The following is a 24,809-nucleotide window of genomic DNA, read 5'->3' as shown; positions in this document are numbered from 1 at the left end:
GGCCCCCAAGGTCTACCTGTAGTGAATGCCTGCTAGGCTATGCCGGAAGCATGGCCAAACAGATGCCTGTCCGTGTTAAACGGATAGGCAGCAATACACTGAAATACAAAAGTATTGCAGTGTATTATAAAAGCGATCGGAGAATCGCATATTAAAGTCCCCTAGTGGGACTAGTAAAAAAGTTTTAAAAAAAGTTTAATAAAATTAATTTAAAAAAAGTGAAAAAACAAAAACAAAAAACATACTTTTCCCTTACAAAATGCTTTGTTATTTAAAAAAAAAAAAAAAAAAGTAAAAGTTACACATATTTGGAATTGGCGCGTCCGTAACGACCCAGACTATACAGCTATTACATTATTTAACTTGCACGATGAACGCCGTAAAAAATAAAATAAAAAACAATGCAAAAACTGCTGTTTTCTGTGAATCCTGACACAAAAAAAAATTCCAATAAAAACTAGAAGTCGTCCCGCAAAAAAAAAAGCCCTCATACAGCATCAGAGGAAAAATAAAAATGTTATGGCTCTTCAAATAATTTTTAAAAAAGCGTTTTTACTGTGTAAAAAAAAAAAAAAAAAAAAAAACTATACAAATTTGGTACCGTTGCAATTGTAACAATCCGCTGAATAAAGTTATTATTATTTATACCACACGGTAAGCGGCGTAGATTTAGGACGCAAAAAAAAGAAGAGTGGAAAAATTTCAGTTGTTTTTCTATTCCCCCCCAAAAAAAGTTTATAAAAGTTAATCAATAAATTATATGTACCCCAAAATGGTGCGATTAAAAAACACAACTTGTCCTGCAAAAAATAAGACCTTATACAGCTATGTCGATGCGAAAATAAAAAAAGTTATAGCTCTCGGAATGGGACGATGGAAAAAAACTTTTAAATAAGGGTTAAAATAGGCTGGTTAAAATAGGCTGGGGTTAAACCAGGTATTGGTACTTTTGGCAGTGTGGGCAGGTGCCAGTTCCTGCTGGAAAAGGAAATCAGCATCTCCATAAAGCTTGTCAGCAGAGGGAAGCATGAAGTGCTGGAAAATTTCCTGATAGACGGCTGAATTGACTCTGGAATGGAATTACTGAAATAAATCAACTTTTTGATGATATTCTAATTCATTGAGAAGGGCTAATATATATATATATATATATATATATATATATATATATATATATATACACACATACATACATACACGTATACACACACACACACACACACACTATATGGATAATTGATACACGGACCATAAAATTAAGGTGTGTTGCTTATGACGGTCAAGTGATGATTCAACTATAACATGAAGGCCCCCGGTTGAAGACAGGATAGTTTGCAGATCTAAAAATGAACCTAGTAAATCTATTATGTACGATAGCAGCTACGAGTTACATGGGTATTACGGTGATTGCTATTCATAATAAACAATTTGAATGCGAGAAATATCTAGAAACATTATTCTTAAGATAACCTAAAGTAGTAGTGGAGCGATGCTTGTTCAATCTGGCTCGCAATGACTGAACGGTCCGACGTACGTATTGCAGATTGCAAGGACATCGGAGGAGACAGATGACATAAATCGCTGCTACAGTTAAAGGGGTTTTCCCATCAGAGACATTTATGACATATCCACAGGATATCAGAAAAAAGGGGATTTTTGAAGCAGCACTAGTCCCGAGTATGGTGCGGTGCACGCTGTCAAGCCAGGCAAACCCACTCCAGCACGATGTATATCCAAAGAAGTAGTAGGACAACAGCACACGTCTTCAAATCATCAAAGTGGTTTTATTGTCAAGACATCCACAAACGACAAGCAACGTTTCGACCCATAGTGAGTGAAGGGTCTTTGTCAAGCCTACAGGCTTGACAAAGACCCTTCACTCACTATGGGTCGAAACGTTGCTTGTCGTTTGTGGATGTCTTGACAATAAAACCACTTTGATGATTTGAAGACGTGTGCTGTTGTCCTACTACTTCTTTGGATATCCACAGGATATGTCATAAATGTCATATAGATGCAGGTCCCACCTCTGGGACCCGCACTTATCTCTGGAACGGGGCCCCTAAACCCACGTTCTAGCTTTCTGTGTTCCCACTGATGCTTGTGATCTCCGACCATATAAGAAGAAAACCGCGTAGATGGCTGTTTCCATAAGTCCCGTAGAAGTGAATAGCAGTTACGGAAACAGCGTCGCTCGCATGCTACGCTATTTCCGTAACTGCCATACACTACTATGGCAGTTACGGAAACAAGATTTTTTGTGTACCATTTAATCTTATCAGAGGTTATCATCCCGTTTGTATTGGCTTTTTTGGCTTTAGTCAGCAGCGCTTTGATAGAGGTAGCATTTTTTTTCTCATTTCTTGAGCCGGTCTACCAGTAGAGGCACGCTGTGCAAACCAGTCGGAGGCCCAACTGCAGCTAAAGCTGCTATTACACAGCCGGACGTGGGCCGCGTAAACGAGCGCCGATCAACAAGACAGCTCAGCTCGTTGATCGGCGCTCATTTGCTCCTTTCACAAGGAGCTAGTATGGGGACGAGTGCTCATTACGCCGATCGCTCGTCCCAATACATTTCTATAATATCGGTATCATGTCTCACAGGGAAATGTGTGGCCGACAACGATAATAGTTTCGGCACGTAAAACAATGCAATCAGCCGATGAACGAGCATTTGCTCGTTCATCGGCTGATCGCTGCCCTGTTTACACATCGTTTGCCCGGTAATTGGCCGGTGTAAAAGGGCCTTAACACACGTCTTCTACATTTACACCAGGGTTGTGCCGGTCGCTTGCACAGGGGAGCATATTTTCACCTGTATCTTTTACCACTCTACGATTAGGTGATCTGCACGATGAGGCTCTGTGCTTTTTTCTTTTTTAGGTTACTATCTCATCCATGCATGCTTATTTTCTGTAGTACGTATTCACTAACACATAGAATATTGAGAATCAGACAAAGCAGAGTAAAGTTCTAAAGAATACACACTCCATGACCGGGACATCACTAGTGCCCTACATGAGTGCCTGCAAAGGACATTACATAAGAAGCAACTCCACCTGGAATACCTACAGTATTCCTGACACCATATGGGCTGTTAATCTGCTTCCCTTACACAGAAGTCTATGGCGAAGTTCAGCTTTTACACAGACAGAAGATCTATATAACCTGTCTATTTCGGCACTTTAAAAACAGCATTTTGGGCATTGTTCTTTATTAATCACCACTAATGCTCAAATGCTCATCCTCATCATGTCTAGCTTAAAGACAATCTGTCACTATACAGATCTCCATAAATTAGGGCATCTACTGAATGAACGGTAAAGCTAGTGGATGCTCTGGGCTGGAGGAGGGGGGTTATGTAACCAGCTCCACTGCACTGTTCCATTGAGGAGGTCATGGAGGGACAAGCGGTTACAAGTTAGGGGCAGTCCAGTGTGTGCACCCTCTAGCTTTTGGATGATAAGTGGATGCAACAGATACTCTAATGTAAAGAGGGCTAATAGGTGAAGCTAAAACCATATTTCAAATCACAAAGAACACTGTTCACATTCTATTTACCAGCAGTTTAATTTAAGGGCATTTTCACAAGGCTGCGGTCAAATCGCGGTTCGTAATTGCAAAATTGCAGCAAAACTCTGCGGCTGTTGCAAACCGCAGCATTTTGTGGTAATTGCGGAAAGTAATTGTGATTTAACCCCACCATGTAAATAGACCCTAATGAAGATTTTCACAGTTCGGAATCGAAGTTTAATTTACTTATAGATATTGGTCTTTTAATGTTCTGACAGCTATTTTTGCAAAAGGGACAAAAGTATTGTTTTTCACTTTTGGAAGAGCTGCTCAGCAACGGAGGACAAATTCAATCCCCATCCCCGTCTGTCTAATGCCATTATATTTGGAATTCCGCACATATAAACTTCTGGTAACTTTAATGGTTCTCCATTCTACATTGCTACCGATCAGCTCATCAGCACTCCTTACACACTCGGCAAACAGCTGAACCGGAAATGTAGTATTGTGTGTTGGCCATTAAAGTGAAGGGCTTGGGTTCACAAGAGCTAAGAGCCTCTGTTTGTTAGCAAAAGACCACTCTAGTTTATAAAGGGGATCCCAAATGAAAGACCCCCCCTCCATGATGCCCATTTACCCTGATAGGGCATATGGACAGGGTTTCTCTTTGTGAGATTACCCCTCTGAGTTTATGTAAAACACGCATCAATGTATTTTAGGTGGCCTTACCTTAGTTATTCCCAGAACGCCAATATTGGGACTGGATGACGTGGATCCATTTCCAGTACCAAACATTCCATCCAGCACACAAGACAAACCTTCTATGAAAATCCCCCTGTTATGTAGACAACAGGTTATTGAGAAGAGGTTACATACAAATATGTCATTATTATGTACACTCCTATCTCACGTCTCCCATCCTCTGGAGTAATCCATCATGAACCACCCCATGCCAGTCCTAACATTAAAGAAACACTCCAGCAATTTTTTTTTTACCTATATAGTGCAGCATAGACTGCTATTAAATAATAATGTAGAGGTTCTTGTGTATGGCTTGCGTATACCTGTTCTATTGATGTGCCATTTATGGGTTGTCTGGCACCATGGTTCCTTCCCTCCCTCTGATATGGTTCCACTAATGCAGAGGACTACATTTCCCATGATGCTTCTGACTTTGTGGAGGCAGAGGGGGCGGAATCTCATCACACTGCACTTGCTCTGAGTTCCAACTAAGTGTAGCAAGTGATAGATCAGAGACATAGAACTGTACTGACACCGCAGAGTCTCAGTGTATCCTATGTAATGTAGCTTCAGGCTGTCTCCTCTGCCTCCTGCTAGTGATAGATTTCTCCAGGTCAGTTCTTACAAGTAGGAGACAGTGATCAGCATTTCATATAACTACACTGGACGCTCTGCACACAGCACACACAGATAGTATAGACAGTTAGTGTGAGTCAGGGGAGTTTTATAACTCTGCAGCTAGTCATTGTATGGACTCACCTATTATATCACTGCACTCCTGCTCCCTGACATAGGGCAGAAATGATCTCTAGAGTAACACTATATGCATGGGGGCATACAGAGGAACAAGGAGGGTGGAGCTGGATGGGGAGGGGTCTCAGTGCTGCCAGGAGGGATTTGATAGGTGATGATGTAATCCTGTAGTTCACAGGAAGTCAGACCTCCTGTCTACACATGAGCATGGTCTATACTGGTGGTCACACTGAGGACACACGATACAGCTGCCCATAATGAAAGGGTTCAAAATGTATAGATGCAACTGAGCTGGGAATAAACAAATGACACTGCTAGAATATTGCTGGTGAGTTATATGCATTATATGTGCAAAACATTTTTTGCTGGAATGCTTCTTTAAATGTGTAGAACAAATAGGAAAAATTGGTGGTAGAGGGATAATTAACTCGGCTATTTTCCATAGTATGGCCTAGGCCCTCTAAAGCTAGCCAAAAAAAAAAACTTAAGACTAAAGTCATATGAACCCATGGATTTTGGCAGAATCAGTGAACTATTTAAAATGTATGGGGGTTTCCAGAACATACCTGACAGCAGGTGTTGGGGGAAAGGCGATTGCATATGTTGAATTTCAGAGGGGTCTGGCATCGGCTCATTCCTCTCTCCCCATTAAAATAAACACTAAAGCCGATCAGGGGACAGCTACCTCAATTGCGTACCCAGCTTAATTTCCAGTGGAGGGAAATGGCATACTTTTTAGAGAATTGTATGCTTCCAACTTTATGGTGTTTCCAGTGTCGCAAAACAATCTCCCAATGCAGAAAGTGAGGTCCTAATTGCCGAATGCTCACGTCCAAACTCATCTACACTTACGGCTGAATGGACATGATCATAGAGGAAAGTTACCGGAAATGTGACGGCTACTAAGGCAGCAAAATATGGACCAACTCAACATTTTATCATGAGTTGTTTTATCCAACACATATGGATGTTTGGGTGTCTACACTTTGTCAACCATACATACGAGTAAAAAAAAATGATTAACCTATTAATCGCATGGATTGGAGGAGGTGGAGCACAAGACAGCCGGGCACAGGCATAGTAATCACCAATAGACTCAATAATACTTGCTACTACAGCACTCAGCATTCCAATGACCCCCGCAGCAGACACTGTAGGGAGACCCCACTGAACTGCAAGAGAACAAATATAAGATTCATTAGAGACAGAACAGTAAAGGGTTAATGCTGTAAGTTTAAGCAAGGAAGAGCCATTACATAGTTTCAGTATGATTATATTACTACCTGGTGTAATACAGTGCTGACTTAAGTCCCATTGACCTCTGTTCATGTAGCAATAATGTTTACTATTGACAATATTTGCAATGGATTGCGATTATGAAGTATTCACTCTGACCTACAAAATGAGTCAGGACCTAGGTTAGAATTTAACCGGCTATAAATGGTAGATAACCTAGGGTATCGGTGACAAAAGTGACCCTCCGATTAGACAATAGTGTGTTAAACTTGATGATGCATCCAAAATGCCTGTCTTTCTTTTCTTCTGAAGGCAGCTTTTTAACTCAGTGGGGTGTTGAGCAAGAACCCTGGATGGAAAGGTCTCGCACTTGGTACTTTTAGTGTTCTTATAGACGGTATTACATGCCAGTCATTCAAATGAGTGGTTAACCATGTAATGTATTAAGGAGCCTGAGGGGGAGCCGCTCTTATATGGGAGCTCTCTATTCTTGCTCAGCAGAGGACTCCACTCTATGACTTCCATATGCCCTTATAGGGTATACGGAAATGGGTCGCCATCGTGAGCCAATCCCTTTAAAGAGGCTCTGTCACCAGATTTTGCAACCCCTATCTGCTATTGCAGCAGATAGGCGCTGCAATGTAGATTACAGTAACGTTTTTATTTTTAAAAAACGAGCATTTTTGGCCAAGTTATGACCATTTTTGTAGTTATGCAAATGAGGCTTGCAAAAGTCCAAGTGGGTGTGTTTAAAAGTAAAAGTCCAAGTGGGCGTGTATTAGGTGCGTACATCGGGGCGTTTTTAATACTTTTACTAGCTGGGCGCTCTGATGAGAAGTATCATCCACTTCTCTTCAGAACGCCCAGCTTCTGGCAGTGCAGATCTGTGACGTCACTCACAGGTCCTGCATCGTGTCAGACGAGCGAGGACACCGGCACCAGAGGCTTCAGTTGATTCTGCAGCAGCATCGGCGTTAGCAGGTAGCTACTTACCTGCAAACGCTGATGCTGCTGCAGAATCAACTGTAGCCTCTGGTGCCGGTGTCCTCGCTCGTCTGACACGATGCAGGACCTGTGAGTGACGTCACAGCGTGATCTCTCGAGAACACGCTGTGTCTGCACTGCCAGAAGCTGGGTGTTCTGAAGTATTAAAAACGCCCCTATGTACGCACCTAATACACGCCCACTTGGACTTTTACTTTTAAACACACCCACTTGGACTTTTGCAAGCCTCATTTGCATAACTACAAAAATGGTCATAACCTGGCCAAAAATGCTCGTTTTTTAAAAATAAAAACGTTACTGTAATCTACATTGCAGCGCCGATCTGCTGCAATAGCAGATAGGGGTTGCAAAATCTGGTGACAGAGCCTCTTTAAGACTACTCAGTGTCATGGTATCAGAGCCCAAGATGAAATGCTGGTCGAGTCCTAATCATTTGGCATATATACGTTGGTATCCTCCCATCACTTCAGTCCTAAACTATATTAATAAAAAAGTGGATTGTGGGTTTTTCCTTTTGATATAATTATGCCATATGGTAACCCTGCTTAAGAAGCATCCCCCTGAAATAAAAATCAGAAAAAAAAAAATATAAGACTAAAAGTTGCCTTTTTGTTATGCATCTATTAAGAGATGTCTCCGTTAGATCTGTTAAGCTGAATGTCCAATATGGCCACCATTAAAGATTTTCCAGACTCCATGCCTAGATATACAGTGATTTACAGTACTGTACAAAAGTTTTAGGCAGTTGAGGATAAATGTTGCAAAGTAAGAATGCTTTAAAAAACAAAAGTGTTCATTTTTTTTGATCAATGAAGGCCTCATGCACACAACCGTATTTTTTCCCACCCGTAAATACTGGCGTAAATACGGGTCCGGTGTCACACGTATTCGACCCGTTTTGCACCAGTATTTACGAACCCGTGCCCGTAAATATGGGTCCGGTGTCACACGTATTCCACCCGTATTTACGGGCACGTTTTTGGCGGCAAAATAGCACTGCACTAATCGGCAGCCCCTTCTCTCTATCAGTGCAGGATAGAGAGACGGGACAGCCCTTTCTGTAATAAAAGTTAAAGAAATTCATACTTACCCGGCCGTTGTCTTGGTGACGCGTCCCTCTCTTCACATCCAGCCCGACATCCCTGGATGACGCGGCAGTCCATGTGACCGCTGCAGCCTGTGATTGACCTGTGATTGGCTGCAGCGGTCACATGGCCTGAAACGTCATCCAGGACGTCGGGCCGGATGTCGAGAGGGACGCGTCACCAAGGCAACGGGCGGGAGACCGGACTGGAGGAAGCAGGAAGTTCTCGGTAAGTATGAACGTCTTTTATTTTTATTTTTTACAGGTTTATACTGATCGGTAGTCACTGTCCAGGGTGCTGAAAGAGTTACTGCCGATCAGTTAACTCTTTCAGCTCCCTGGACAGTGACTATTTACGGACGTCGCTTAGCAACGCTGCCGTAATGACGGGTGCACACATGTAGCCACCCGTCATTACGAGAGCTCCATAGACTTCTATGGACTGTCCGTGCCGCTATTACGGCCTGAAATAGGACATGTTCTATCTTTTTCAACGGCACGGGCACCTTCCCGTGAGAAAACGGGAAGGCACCCGTCGCCAATAGAAGTCTATGAGCCCGTTATTACGGGTCGTAATTACGACCCGTAATAACGGGAGTTTTTACGGTCGTGTGCATGAGGCCTTACAAAATGATAAGCAAGCGCACAGAAGAGAAATCTAAAATCAAATCAATATTTGGGGGTGACCACCCTTTGTGTTCAAAACAGCATTAATTCTTCTAGGTACACTTGCACACAGTTTTTGAAGGAACTCGGCAGGGAGCTTCTTCCAAACATCTTGGAGAACAAACCACAGATCTTCTGTGGATGTAGGCTTCCTCGCATCCTAGTGTCTCTTCATGTAATCCCAGACAGACTCGATGATGTTGAGATCAGGGCTCTGTGGGGGCCATATCATCACTTTCAGGGCTCCTTGTTCTTCTTTACGCTGAAGATCCTTCTTGCTGATATTCGCTGCATGTTTGGGGTCGTAGTCCTGATGTAGAATAAATTTGGAGCCAATCGGACGCCTCTCTGATGTTATTGTATGATGACTAAGTATCTGCCTGCATTTCTCAGTATTGAGGACACCATTAATCCTGAACAAATCCCCAACTCCATTTGCTGAAATGCAACCCCAAACTTGCAAGGAACCTCCACCATGCTTCACTGTTGCCTGCAGAGACTCATTATTGTACCGCTCTTCAGCCCTTCAGCGAACAAACTGCCTTCTGTTACAGCCAAATATTTAAAATTTTGACTTATCACTCCAGAGCACAAAAGCCGCCATTTTTCTTCACCCCAGTTCCTATGTTTTCGTGCATAGTTGAGTCACTTAGCCTGGTTTCCACGTCGAAGGTATAGCTTTTTGGCCGCACTTCTTGCATGAAGACCACTTCTAGTCAGATTTCTCCGTTCAGTAGATAGGTGTAGCTGGGTCCCACTGGTTTCTGACAGTTCGGAGCTGATGCCACTACTGGACATCTTTCGATTTCGAAGGGAAGCATGATGTGTCTTTGTTCTGCTGCACTAAGTTTCCTTGGCCGACCACTGCGTCTACGGCCCTCAACATTGTCTGTTTCTTTATGCTTCTTCAAAAGAGCTTGAACAGCACATCTTGAAACCCCAGTCTGCTTTGAAGCCTTGGCCTGTGAGAGAGCTTTCTGGTGCAGTGAAACTACCTTGTATCTTGTTGCTGTGCTCAGTGTTGCCATGGTTGACCTGTGACATGAAACGGTCTTCCACAACCTCCCCTTTGTAGCAGAGTTTGGCTGTTCCTCACCCAGTTTTAAGCCTCCTACACAGCTATTTCTGTTACAATTAATGACGGTTTCAACCTACATATGAAAATGATGATCATTCTCACCTGTTTGGTATAATTGGTTAATCATACACCTGACTATAATCCAACAAAAGTCATCACTTTGTGCAAATATAATCAAGGAGAATTGATGCGGTTTTGAAGGCAAAGGGTAATCACACCAAATATTAATTTGATTTAGATTTCTCTTTTGTTAATTGTTAAAAAGAAAACTATTCGGATGTCTTACAATAAACTTTAATTTGTGAATAAAAAACAAAACAAAACTATTAACACTTCATTACACAGCATTTTTCCACAACTGCCCAAAAACTTTTAAACAGTACTGTATACTCCCATATCGATTCATAACTGGACTGATATGCCGATGTAGGACTGAAGAAAAACTGGGTGACTACCAGTATGGTAACCATTACTACTCAAGGTTGTCACCCAGGTTTCCATTAAATAGAAAGAGCCGAGAAGAGACTGAATAGAATTTGGCAGAAGAGGGCAACACAAAAACTTATATTTACAAGGGAATTTTATTTTCAGGGAGAATACTCTTTAAGGGCTAATAATGCTCTATTTTAACAGGACATTTGAAAATTTCATCAAAATACAACTTTTTTTTTGTTACATTTTTCATTTTTTTTTTTGTAGTGACCAAAACAACATATTAAGGGAATATACAATGTTACCTTGATTTCTACAAGAATCGTTGTCAAAGAATGATGCGTCCTGAAACCAGCGTTCGAAAACACAAGATATGCAAGCCCCTGTGTACACTGCTCTAATGGAGGGAAAGCCACAAGCGGTGATATTAATGCTGTAACGGCAAAAGTACAAGGTGATTTCTAAAGGGCTTAGCCATCTGCGGTATCTTCTCCAGTACAATCCCAGAACAGCCAGAGGGGGGCAGTAACAACACTTCTGCATTATTACTACTATCCCTTTTTTGATCGTTGGGATATAAACACACAATATAGGTCAGAGCAGTGTACACAGAGAATGCGGTCTAGTGGAAGGGCACAGCTTAACCCCTTGCCACCTGTCATATCATGAAGGAGATGCTTACACTCAGTGGTTACTGGGTGTAAGTTAAAGGGGTTCTCCCACTACAACAACTTCTCATCTATCCACAGGATAGGTGATAAGTGTTTGATTGCAGGGGACCCCCACCGATCAAGGGAACGGGGGTCCCAAACCCCTGTATGAACGGAGCAGCAGGTCACACAAGCGCGCTGCAGATCCATTTTATTGTCTATGGGACTGATGGAGTTAGCGGAGCACTGTACTCTGCCATCTCCGGCAGTCCCATAGAGAATGCGTGGAGCGGCAGCGTGCGTAGCCTGCTGCTCCATTTATACAGGTGTCTGGGACCCATGTTCTCTTGATCGGCAGGGGGTCCCAGCGTTGGAATCCCTGGCACTAAAACCCTTATCACCAATCCTGTGGATGTAGTGGTGCAACCCCTTTAAGGGGGCTTCTTTATTTGTGGAGTTCTATGTTATACAAATGTAAACAATGTGGTTTTTTTTGCTAAACTAATTCTATATATTTGCAACACTACAGGTTTAACACATTACTTCTGATAACAATGGTGCAGTTTAGTAGTAGAAATGAAAACTTAAAGCGTAGCTCCATATTTGTTTTTCATTAGGTTTTACATCTAGATAGACATAAATAAATTACAGCCCAAATTTATCCAGAAGTATATAAAGAATTCTTTCCCCCAGAACGCAATGCACCAAAGCATACTGCATCATATTATAGGGGTGCAGCTAAAATGTTGGTGGTGGAATGGGGGGGCAGTGCTGATAGATAGCAAGCAGCAAATTACCCAATTGTGAAGGTATTACAGATTATAAATGGATGATGAGACATGCAGGATTAGCAAAAGATAAATGAAAACAAAAAACATTTGCAAGTTTTCCTGCAATTAAAGTAAAACCCTGTGCAAAAAAGGCAAATTAATCTTTTACCAGGACTTCTAATGCTGTACATGCTCCCAAAGTTTTACTTTCCGTAGATTTACCACCACTTTCCTCTATGCCTCAACAGAAGCATGTGTCAGGTCGTAACTCCCAACCGGCGTAGTCATAGGTCTCTATAGGAGATGCTCACTCTGCTGGTCATAATGAGTATTTCCTATAACAATTCCCAGGCAGTTCAAGACAATGCTGTGCTGAAGTCTGCCACAGGCTACTGCTGAGGCTTATAAGGAGTTAATAGCCAGGTTTTAGAAAGATGTCAAGAGACTAAGTAAAACTTTGGAGGCATATAGTGCGCTATAACTCGCATGAAAAATAATTTCTAAGAGGTTGTCCCGAAGCAGAAAACGACTTTATTATGAGAGGCGCCGCATCGATCGGCTGATTGGCAGGTGATTCAGAAGGCAGACCATTGGCAAACAGCCGAACATGTGTGTGTGTGTGGGGGGGAATGCAGCTGGCTGCTCATCGTAGCACGTACACATATGATCATGTAGTATAACGTGGCAGCCATTCTGTCTTATTAAAGGTGGTCGCAAGCTGAGGATCCCTTCTATGACATCCATATGCCCTGATAAAGTAGAAGGACAGGGGATGTCACGGGACAACCCATCTAAGTTTTTGCTAGGAGGCAATTATAGTTTATCTAGAAGTAAACCATGAATTGTTCATCAAAAGTAGAGCTACGTTTTAAAGATGCAGTAAAAAAAGAAGCAAAAAAAACAAACAAAAATTAGGCACTGCCTTCAAGATAAAAGAATAAAGAAACAAACAATTGTACAAGATACTGTAAAGAAACACACTTACATGGGTAGGGAACTTTAAACCAAGGGGCAACTGCCAAAACCCCTTGCCTGGCATCAGTGCGGGCATAAAACCCATACTTGCTACTGTCTGGTGGAAAAACATCGGTCACAGTAAAGATGAAGCAGAGCAGCCAGGACACAAGGATGGCCATAATAATCTAAGGAAGGAAACAGAACATCTCTTGAACACGTTTAACATTATTATTCATACATTGGGGGGAGCTTTTTATTCATGTTTTTACATCCAATCTGCTCCCCTAGGTGTCCGGTTAACTGAACTGTTACTAACAAGCCCGGCCATATAACAACCACTACATGTAGGATCACCCATATAAGATGACATGCCTTCCTTCACCCCTCAGGGCAATTAACTTTCTAACGCATCCTTCCCTTCCTAGCCTTAAGAAGAGGCAGAACTACAGACGTGGTCGAGCGCTCAGCGACATGGCGGATCAGATTTCAGATCAAACTATACGTTCTGCACCTCTCACTGTCCCATTCTAAGAGCGGTTATTATTCTATTAAAGTTTTACCCAAGTAATTTGACTATAATGCTGCCCACAGACACTGTCAGATAAAGTCTAACCCCACTAATGTGCTTGTTTTGCTCAGATTTACATCACAATTAAATGGAAACTGTCAGCAGTTGTGAGGTCTCAAAACTGTTGACAGAGCAAAATAGCGGAGGGGGAAGGTGGAGGGCATTTTAAACAGTTGCATGACCGAGAAAATTACATTTCATTCCTCTGGCGAGTCAATCACAAGTGCCACTAAGGCGGGACTTTATGTGCAAGTGCTCCCGCACTGCACGTTGCAAGCCCCACCCCCTGCTCTAAGTGACAGCCCTAGCGTCTCCTGATTGGCCGATAGACCCGTCATTTAGAGCAAAGTGGCACTGGCGACCGCCACGCTGGGGGGAATCAAATTTTGTTTTATCGCTCATGAAACTTGCATGACTGAGAAAAAAGGTTTAAGATGTCCTCTAAAATCGCTCTGTCAAAAGTTTTGACACTTCAAAACTGCTGACAGGTTCCATTTAAGGCAGAACAAAAGCAGCACTGCAACTACTTTATGCTCAAGATCAGTAGGGGTCCCGACAGTCGGATCCTAGCGATAAAGGGGTCCAAAACAAAATAAGTGATGTCAATGTAACTTGTCTTCACCGCCATGATCAGCCATTGTATCCTTCTCCTCCTCCCATAGGTTTTAAAATGGAATTTATTACTAACTGTAAGTAATAAAAGTGCAGTTTATGTTTATTGCCCCTGTAAAACGTGACACACAGCTCTGTAGCGGTCATCATCGCCTTCCTGGCTTTGGTCTACAGCAGACCTGGCATTCCTAAACAGACACCTAGGTCTGCCACACAAGTAAGGCAGTATAAAAGTCACGTGTTAATGGATCTACAACTTATTCTTACAGTACCTATTGTGTGATCAGTCAGGCCGTGTTCACACATTACAGTAGCCGTGCGGTAGGGACCCAAGTACACACATTTACAGCTATTATTGCATCAGAAGGCTCCATCCAGATAAACATATACACATTATTACAGTGTGATACACAGTTGTTTAACGCGAATATTGACAAAGTAATCGAGTAATACTCGAAAGCGGACACCTAAACCAAGTTCCTTCACAGATTATCGTGCAACAACCACGTCAGCAACTTACAGGGAACATTTTAAACAGTTGAAACTTGTAGGCCGTCCAGCCCTTCTTAGACTTGTACACAGGGAGAGGCAGCTTGACATTTCTGGCGTACTGCGAGAAAAGAAGGACCAAGAAAATGGTGCTGAAAGAAGAAAACATAGTGGTCATGTTAACGCTTGGAGATTGTTATCAGCAATAATAACGTAAACGCGTGCGTCATGTTAAGACTGGTTTCACTTTGCTGCGTTAGTAGGACCTCTTTCATACCGCATGCGAAAAATGCAAGGTATAACGGCAGCGATTTGTAAAATGGAATAGCGGTGTTTAGGACATTTTTTATTTAGCACCATTTTGAACATACTTTTGTTCTAGCCTTTTTGAAGTCGTATAAAGAAGCCTATGGGGAAAAAACGCCAGAAAAAATACCACTCAGAGCAGGCTGCGTTTTGAAAAAAACGCCACGGACGACAAAAAAAAAGCAACAAAAAACACCACAAACCAAAATGCAGTTGTATGTAGTGAATTTCATATGTTCATATGTTACTTTATACTTTAATGCAACATCTGGCCATGCTAAAAAAAAACAATACGAAATACGCAACAGTGTGAGAATCCAGCCTAATGGCTGCTTTATGGTGCATTTTGTTTTTGTGTAGCCAGATGTTACATTAAAAGCCAAAACTAAAATATAAAAACAACTACATACAAGTTTTTTGGTTGTGACGTTCTTTTCCAAACCCGGCATGCTCTGGGTGTGGCGTTTTTTATTAAAGGGGTTGTCCACTACTGACCAACAGATTACCTATACACCGGATAGGCCATCAGTATATCATTGGTCCGGGTCCAACACCCGGACCCCGCACCGTTAACCGCTCGCTCCGGCTATTTCCAGACACTGGATGTTATGGCCCATTATGCTATGTACGGAGCCAGAAGCAGTTGGTTCTGTACATCTCCTCGGGCTTCTCTAATGCCAGAAAAAAAGGATGTACAAAATGACACTAAAAAGAAAAACGCCACTAAAAACACTGTAAAACAAACTTATTTAAAACACCGGAAAAAAAAAAAAAAAAAAAAAGGGTTAAGGAAGCCTAAAGAGGTGGGATTGTTATCGTTCTAGGCCAAAAGGCCTTCCAGGTGACATGGGGATCATAAATGGACCTCAGCTTCTGAACAACAATTAACTGTAAATAATATAAAATGTTGAGTAACTTTGTAAATACATTGCTTTACTTTTCTTGATTTTGGCAACATGTTTTCGACTCTGTTACGGTCTAAAGCTCAGAGTTCAGAATTCTGCTGGTATCAGGTTACCACAGCAGTGCATTGTGGGAGCTCAGATGACAGTTACACACTTAAAGGGGTTGTCCGCTTTGGACGATCACTTTTTGTTAGAGGGTTCCCATGACAGTGATTAACACTTTGTTGGGGGGGGGGGGGGGACGGACAGGCAGCTTATTTCCCATGTGGTGGCGCTGAAGGGGAATTTAGGGTCCTCCAGAGTAAAAGAGAATTTGCACTTAGTCTGCCACAATGAATGGCAGTGTCGCCAAAACAACAATCTAGCCAGAAAACCTACAAACAAGTTCATCTGTCTGCTGTTCAAAATCTCTAATGTACAGCAAGCCTTAGGATTAAACTATTGGGTCACATGTCTGACAGGAGTGGAATAGCCAGTTGTCTGTTTCCAAGGGCAACCAGAAGAAAGTAGTTATGTGTAAGAAAACGGTAATGCAAGGTACTTGAAAAACACATCTAAACCACACACTTTGAGAAGGAGCAAATTCATTCCCTGCAACATTATAGACAACTTAATGGTCAATGATGTCAATGAAGTTCTATGGGTATATTCACACATCTATTTTTTGTTATAGGACCGCGAATACTGTCCATCAAAAAAATAGAAAATGTTCTATTTTCATCAGTTTTCACAGCCCAACGGCCCCCATGAGTCAATGAATCAGTTTTTTTAAGGGACGTTTTCAGAAAGCCACTCGTGTGAAAATGTCTATGAAAAATATACAGTTTGATCGGTTTTTAACAGACATTTTTTTTTCACTGTCGAGTGAATATAATCTTATGCTCAGAAGGTGCAGAGGTCAACGGCCCTTCCTGTGTTTACTGTATACAGTATACTGCGCTATTGTTTCCGGTAAAACCACAGACACCCGACGGAACCTATTACAGTAAATGGGTACCGTCGGCGGTGCCTGTTGTGCAACGGAACCAGCGCTGCCGGTATTTCCGTTCTGCTCCTCTGACAGAGCAGGACAACAATAAAGTCATACCGTAAATGAGGTTTAAGTGAAAAGGAGCAGAAAACGGTATGTACATTTCTACAGTATTAGTCATTTTCCTTATTCTTTGGCACAAGGATCAGCTTTATCACAGGACTTATTATTAAACTAAAGGACCCATTATCCAATTGAACCTGCTAAAATATGACATTTAGGCATGGGATTATAATTTAATTTAATGTCATGCTGTACACATTAGATGAATGCCGCAATTCAGATCCTACAGGGAGTGGATATTATTATTTTACCATTGTTTATTGTACTCATATTTTTAAGTATCTTATATACCTATTAAATAGATCTAAACTTTCTGAATAAAACAATTTCCCCAAAATAATCTAGGAACTACAAATAGAAAGTAGGCCGGGTTCACATCTGCGTTCAGGTTTCCGTTGCTCTGCTCCATCATAGTAGTAGAACAACAAAAACGCTGTGAGCTCGGGATTTGTTGCATGACGGAAACCATTAGCGCATGACAGACCCTTTTGACTTTAATAGGTTCCGGCAGGACTTTGCATGGTTTCCGTAATTTTGCTAGTCATAGTAGCGCAGCCTGCTGCGCTATTTTGTCTGGCAAAGACAACGGAATCGGTGTCAGAGGCCCCTAACGGAGCCTCCAATGCAGATGTGACCTTCAGGTAAAGCAGTGGCGTAACTACCACTGTAGCGGCTGCAACGTGGCCCGTGGCAGGATGCCTGGTGGGGCAGCTATGGCTGCTACAGCGGTACCAACACCACATTCAATAGTATCTGCATCCTTAGGACGCAGATACTATTGAACACTATGGCAGAGAAGGGAGATATCTCCCTGCTCTGCCATTTACTAGGCTACAGGCCACGTTCGGCCTGCTGCCTAACAGGTGCAGGGACTGGATCCCTGCGCATGCCGGCGTGATGACGTCACTGGATCATGCCGGCCTACTCAAGGATCCCGTCTGCGTTTATGCTTTAGAGCAGCTCCATTTGTCGCGGGAACGGGGCCTAGGCAAGTATAACTTTTTTTGTTTTATTTGTTTTGGGGGCGCGGTCTACAAGGGGGGGGGAGGTGGCGGGCACTATCTACGGGGGGAGCTGTATGGCACTATTTATGGGGGGGACGATCTACAAAAGGGGCTGTGTGTGGCACCCAGGCAAAAGTTTGCTATGGGGCCAAGTCTTTCCTAGTTATGCCCCTTATGTAAAGGGTTGTCATTGTGAGTCTATGAAAAGATTTTCTCATTTTATTACAACAGAGGGTGTTTAGAAGTAATGTAGTGGTAATTGCGCCTTTATCGGTTATTAACTGCTCATAGCTTGTACAGTCCTACTGAACGTTGGGCATACTGCGTTATCACACCAAGTCTGCAGATTCCGTCACTGTTCATTCTACTTACAGCATAGCAATGCCCCAGTGTTTGCCTGCTCTCTCCCCAGCAGCCTGGAACCCAGACAGGCCGATAAGAGACACAGTAGGAGTTATCGTCAGCGGTCCTATGTATCTCAACAAGGCTCCAGGAAGACCAAGGAAGCCGATGACCACTTCTATAAGTGAGGACATGATAATGGCACCTTGTATCTACAAGAGAAAGTCACCAAGTAAAACGGTTAGGACAGCAGCACACATACAGAATCAATCATCTCTCTATTTAGTAAGTTAGATCTCTTACATCGGCAAGTTGTGCCAGACAGATACAGAGGTCGTATTAGAAAATATCAAAAACGGTCTGAAACCAACCATAAAGATGGTCAGTAACGGTCGCCAAGTTCAGCCCGTAATATCAATCTTATTTTACCACTGTAATACAGCCGTCATTTACCACAACTCACGTGGGTAAGTCGGATATAAAGGGGACTCATATGTAAAAATATGGAGCGGAGTAATAACGGCACTACTACTGCGTCAAGCACGTTACCTCACGTATCCTCGGCTGCCATATGTGTTTGGTGTCAAGCAGCTCAGTTCCATTAGCGAAAGATATATCTAAAGGAAACAAAAACACATTCAATCAAAATCTCACAGGAACTGGTATAATGGATGATCCCCCTGTCTCCAGCTCAAAATAACAATAAGGACCTGAACAAGTCCCACAGAACTGAGATCTCGCTATAGAGTTCTTCTATTTTCTTAAGTTGTAATATTTGACACTGGATTTTATCCATTAAAAGAGGTAAAGAATTATCGTATATAATAATAGGCTGAATACTGAAGAAAAGACAGATCCTGTTGGGTGGAAGTTGACACGTCATTTATATTTTTCGAAACATTTTTGAAAAAGGCCACTACATGGAAGAGATACTGAGCAAGAAGAATCCTAAGTACTGGAACAGCACAAGACATTCTATTATTATTACTACTATTAACACTAGCATAATGATAAAAAAAATAATAATAATAATAATAAAAATCTTAAAACAAAATCAATTTTTTTCAGAATTAATAGGAATTTCCTTTAGAAAAATGCATTTCATACAGAAGCTACTGGTCAAGAACAAAATACATTTTTCCCCCCCTACAGATTCTCCGGTTATGTGTCCTGTGCACCAACAGGGGGTGCCCTAAACTGAATAAAATGTTGTACAATTACTCACAAACGCATAGCCCTCAAAAGCAAGAGCAATGTAATATCCAAACACTAATATATTTGACTAAATTTGAGAAAATTAAGGACCAGTGTACCAATAAAAAAAAAAAAAAAATTATCTCCTACTACGATTAACAAAGGTAGAGCTATCGTACGAGAAAAGTTGTCAAATACTGGAGAATCTCGCTAAATAATCCCAAAGATCAACGTTCTGGATCATTTACAGTTACAATCCGCACAAACTGATAAATTGAGCACAAAGAAATCCTGACGTGGCGCCTTCATGTTCACTTTATCCACAGCATTCCAGCTAGAAAATCTAAATAAAAATATTCTGCTCATTGGAAATTTCCATTCAAGATATTCCCAGGGATGGTTCATAACAACATCTGATCTTTGATCTTTTTAATGAATCAACTATTCCCCCTTTATCTACAATCCAGAGAGGAGACGGAAGGTTACAAGAACATTCACATCACCTGCCAAAACTGCCCTTATATTACCGGTCACTAGAAACTCCAGAGTTTATCCCAAGTCATAGTCCAGTAGAATACAATCCGTGCTACAGAGGCTACTCCATGGCCACATTTATACTGGAGCACGTCAAAAAGAGTTCTCGGAGAAGACAAACATGGCTAACCCAATAGTACTGTAGATCTAACTTTCTGATATATTCTCTGCTGAAAGGCAGTGCCTGGACGCGGATCTCAGCTCTGATGACATCACCTATAAAATATATAGATACCCAAGAAGGGCTGAAGCACACAACCTAGAAAACGCAATGAACCTTAAAAGTAAATATTCAACTTTTATCATCAGGTCATTTTTAGTTTTAAAATTCTGTGAAGATTTCTTTCAAATTGCATCAGGAGTTCTGTTTTTCCGGTACACGGCTCCAAATTTCCTCTCTAGACATTTAAGTTCTGGCTGACGGCAACCACCACTAGAGGGAGTATAGGAGCTAAGCTCCCTCCTCTAGTGGTGACTTTTTTATGATGTGTATGTATATATATATATATATATATATATATATATATATATATATATATATATATATAAAATAAAAAACAGAAAGTCCAGCTACACCGGAAAAGATGTGGGTGCAAGCCCTGGGGAGCAGACCAAGATCCTAGCTAAACAGTAATCCCCAAAAATAGGCAGCACACTGTAGTTAAAGTGTAAAAAAAAAAAAAAAAAAGAGGGTACTTTATTGCCCCATGTGCAACATTTCAGCTTTGTCCTCTAGAGCCTTTCTCTGTTTGTACCCTCTTTTTTTGTACTTTAACTACGGTGTGTTGCCTATTTTTTTGGATTATTTATATATTATATATATATATATATTTATTTTTTTTACATTTATTTTATTATTTTTTAAACTAACTTTTTTTAATTAGTCTTTCTAGGGAACTTGAACGAACGATCGTTGGATCACTTTCATGATATACTGCAATACTAATGTATTGCAGTATATCGTGATACTGACAGTCTATTAAGCCCTGGGCTTAGTAGGGGTACAAAGATGGCAGACCTGGGAGCCTTTATTAGGATATGCAACATGACAGGGTGCTGTCCCCTGTTTCTAACAACTTAGAAGCCGTGGTCACTTTTGACTGTGGCATCTAAGGGGTTAAACGAGCAGGATCCCACTCGTTCCACTGATGTGTCGGCTGTTACATACAGCCAACACGCTTGTTCTATGCAGCGGGCTCAGCCCATGAGCCTGCTCCATACTCCCCCCAACTTGACCGACCCTGTCGGAAAGGGGTCAAATCTATGTCCATGATGGCGATTGGAGTTCTGTATCAGATAAAACAAAGCTCTGACTGCTATAAAGTTATATTAAGAAATTAATAAAAACAAAAATGAATTAATTTTTATTTTTTGAAAGAATTGTTTTCAAAAAGGTTGATATTTTCTTTAAAGGAGTTATGCGGGGACCACAAACAAGACTGTAACTAGACTACCAGTCCCCCGCCAGCGCTATAAAAATCTCAGAATCAGAGCGACGGGGGACTGGAATGTGTATTAGCAGTGTACTCACATACTGCAGTGAGTACACTGCTAATAATTTTTGGTCCCCGCTTAACCCCTTTAAGGCATTATTCACACGAGTGTGTCCGGTTTGTATACGCAACAAAAGGCAGTTTTTCATGCATATGACTGTGTTGCCTCAGTGTGGTTTCTGTTAGTCATCCGTTTTTCTCGTCCGTGTTTCTCCTCTGCAAGCGCTTCCTGGTTGTCATTTTTTCCTCTGAATTTTTTTAGCAACTGATGCGTGACCTACAGCTTGCGAATGTAGTCTGTGTGCTGTCTGTGTTTTTTAAGTTTTTTACGCACCCTTGGGCCCTTGGGCACAGTCTTCTGTCGCAGATTTTGACGCGGTAACCGCATCGGAATCAGCGCCAAAAAGTGGCCAAAATTGCCCCCCTTTGATTTCAATGGGAGGCAGAGGTGTATTTTTCACGGGCAGCTTCTAGCTGCTCGCGGGGAAAAAAAAAAAGCGGCATATCGCGGTTCCGCCTGACATCCCATTGAAATCAATGGGGAGGCAGAAAAAACCTGCGGCGCACTTTTACAAGCCTTTTTTTTGCCCATGCTCCTTGCATTAGCTTCAATGGCAAAACCGCGGCAAAAAAAGCGCAGTCAGGTCAAGACCTGCCTCAAAATTCCTGAAGAATTCTGAGGCAGATTTTTTTTCTACCTGCAAAAAAACTCAGTGCGAACAGAGCCTTAGACTTCAATGGGCGAGTCTGATACGCAAAAACACACCAGAATAAGACAGGCCTCGTGAAAAAACACGGAAAGCGTGAATAGCCCCATTGAATTGCATTGGTCAATGTGCTGTCCGTTATTTAAACGGACAGCACACGGACACTAAATACGTTTGTGTGAATAAGGCCTAAAAGGAAATTCTGCTCTTTAATGACACTTGACAATAGGCCACAGATTTAGTCCACATAAAAAGTTAAGAAAACAGGGAAATACGGCAAGATACTGTATATGCTATTGGATTTCATACAGAATAGTTTTCCACAGTGGACAACCTGGAGGAAAATATTTTCTGCAGCCGTAGTAGGTCGGTAAACATGTAGTTCATGCACGCCGGGGAGAAACTATGCTAATATTAGGATAGTACTAAATAACTAGAGGAGATGCCACAAAGCAGTAGTAATAAAAATAGTGCGACATGGAAACTCTACACGGACATTAAACCAAAATGGTTCCCAGCCTCCTGCGTCCACCAACTACAAGTACTTCCGTAAACCGCTATGGTTTCCCGAGCTCGATGCCTGAGAACGTGACCTCCAGTTCTTGTAGTTTTATTTCCCTGACACTGTGGTTTTCAGTACAAATTCAGCTAAAATTCCTTTCCCCATTTAGTTAAACCCAAAGGCTCCAGTGTCAGAGATTATATACATTCTTCCCTTCACAAAAGGTGCCCCCACTCCCTGAGGAGAAATGGATTAACGGGCTGCCAGCAAGAAAAATAATCCCAGGAGAGTCTCACGCCAGTTCTTCCCAGAGATCTGCCGCCCTAGCTGGTGCCCGTCCACAAATACAAAAGATAGCAGTAGGGTGTGACAAGGAGTTGCAATATTAGAGGGCTTAAATCAGTTGGTTATTTACCTGTAGTATTACATTTCCACTTCTCAAGGGATAGGATGGCACGAGCTGGAGCAAGGAACGCAAACGCACTGGCCTGGAACAAGGGTAACCTGCAGTAACATCATGGCAGAAAAGGGAAAACGGGTCACATCTACAGATTTAGGGACATGACGAGCGCAGTCGTGCTTAAAGGCATGGATGCATTTTGCGGTCATTTAACATGGGTGACAATACATCTTGTGCCACCCGGTTTACCATTGCAGAATAAAATAGGCATATAAATAAAGCTTAATCCCTGTATAACGTTCTACTATACTTTGTGCTTCAATTCTTCAGCATTTTTAAGATCTCTACTTGCAGTCAGTGACTGAAATGAATATTGTTTACATTCGGAGGCTGACAACCAATACAGACCTAATATTTCGTATCCAGTGTAAAATAATGTTATCGGAGCTAAACAACAATCAGGGCAGGGGAGGGATTTGTGCTTCTGCTGTATTTAGCGCAGAGTGTCATCTACACTGGGTGCAATTGAAGCAAACCCTAAGCTGCGAGAAGGACTAGATATATACAGGTTTTCATCTGGATGAAAAACAATGTTCTCATTCACTAACCACAAGCAAAGATCTAGAAAACCTTAAGCAACTAAAAAAAATTTCTTAGCTACACATTTGACATTTGCGTTGGGAGAGCTCCTGACGCATACCCTATGGGTGACGGATCCGTTAAATGGATGCCTAACAATGGCACATGTCACCCGTTGACTATAATGGTTTCAATTAACGGTTATGTCATGAAAGTTCACAATGTATCCATTAAACAGATATCATTATAAATCGGTGATGACGGAGGCCACTGTTGGGTATCAGTCACAACCTCCGTTTGAACTTTTCCCGGTGTTTAGGTCAATACGTTATATTTCCGGTGTATACATTATAAATCACAGTGTGAAAGCAGGACAAGCCATGGAAGATGGTATAGGAGAACTGAATTTTTTTTTTTAAAAAGTACCTTCATATGCAAGACACAAAAAACATAATGCAAAACCAGTTATGTCTATATAGCTTTATACTGCTTATTAAAGTTGCATGATAAACCTTTTTATACCCATTTATAAAAAGGCAGAAAATGTTTTCCTCTCACACGGCTCTATTTAAAGGGGTGGTCCAGTTTAAAAAACGTGAGGTCCTTCTACACTGGCCAATGTGGGCCATGAAAATGAGCGCCGATCAAAGAGAGGGCTCGTTGATATGCGTTCGTCTGCTCCTCAAGAAGCAATGATCAGTTAGGCCTCATGCACACGGGCGTGCCCGTAATCACGGTCCACGATTACGGGCACAGACGCAGACAGCCACTCGCATTTTCGGCTCGCACTCCCATATAAAGTATGGGAGCACTGTCCGTAAAAAGCAAAAGATAGGACGTGTCCTATCTTTTGCAGAGGCTTTTTACAGCCCGGACACCTTCCACCAAATATATGGGAAAGTGTCTGTGGTCAATATAAATGAATGGGTACATAATTACAGACCATAATTACAGTCCGCAATTACGGACGAAATCTACGGTCGTGTGCATGGGGCCTTATGTATAAGCGATTGTGAAGACGTTCATTCATCCCCATACATTTCTATCATGTTGGCAGCACATCACCCTGTTTACAGTGGGCAAGGATTGGGAACAAGCGTTCATATGAACGCTCGTTTGCCGATTATTGGCCCGTGTTAAAGGACCTTTAGTTTCATATACCCCACCAGAGAATTCTAGGTTAATAGAGGTGCACC

At 41.9% G+C, this 24,809-nt stretch overlaps 1 protein-coding gene across 3 annotated transcripts in view; it reads right to left on the bottom strand.

The window, feature by feature from the left end:
* The window catches only part of SLC23A2 (solute carrier family 23 member 2), a 121,288-nt gene that overhangs the window by 18,537 nt on the left and 77,942 nt on the right, over positions 1-24,809 (bottom strand). For all 3 annotated transcript variants that reach the window (XM_075858542.1, XM_075858541.1, XM_075858540.1), the window contains 7 exons: positions 23,050-23,138; positions 18,754-18,821; positions 18,235-18,416; positions 14,586-14,706; positions 12,914-13,070; positions 6,032-6,179; positions 4,243-4,348 (listed from right to left, as the gene is read on the bottom strand). In XM_075858542.1, the coding sequence (XP_075714657.1) occupies positions 4,243-4,348; positions 6,032-6,179; positions 12,914-13,070; positions 14,586-14,706; positions 18,235-18,416; positions 18,754-18,821; positions 23,050-23,138 (871 nt within the window). The remainder of the gene's footprint in view (positions 1-4,242; positions 4,349-6,031; positions 6,180-12,913; positions 13,071-14,585; positions 14,707-18,234; positions 18,417-18,753; positions 18,822-23,049; positions 23,139-24,809) is intronic.

The sequence above is a fragment of the Rhinoderma darwinii genome, chromosome 3 (genome assembly GCF_050947455.1).
Source record: "Rhinoderma darwinii isolate aRhiDar2 chromosome 3, aRhiDar2.hap1, whole genome shotgun sequence".
NCBI lineage: Eukaryota > Metazoa > Chordata > Amphibia > Anura > Rhinodermatidae > Rhinoderma > Rhinoderma darwinii.
Note: the sequence above shows the minus strand (reverse complement) of the source record. Positions and strands in the feature narration are given on the sequence as shown.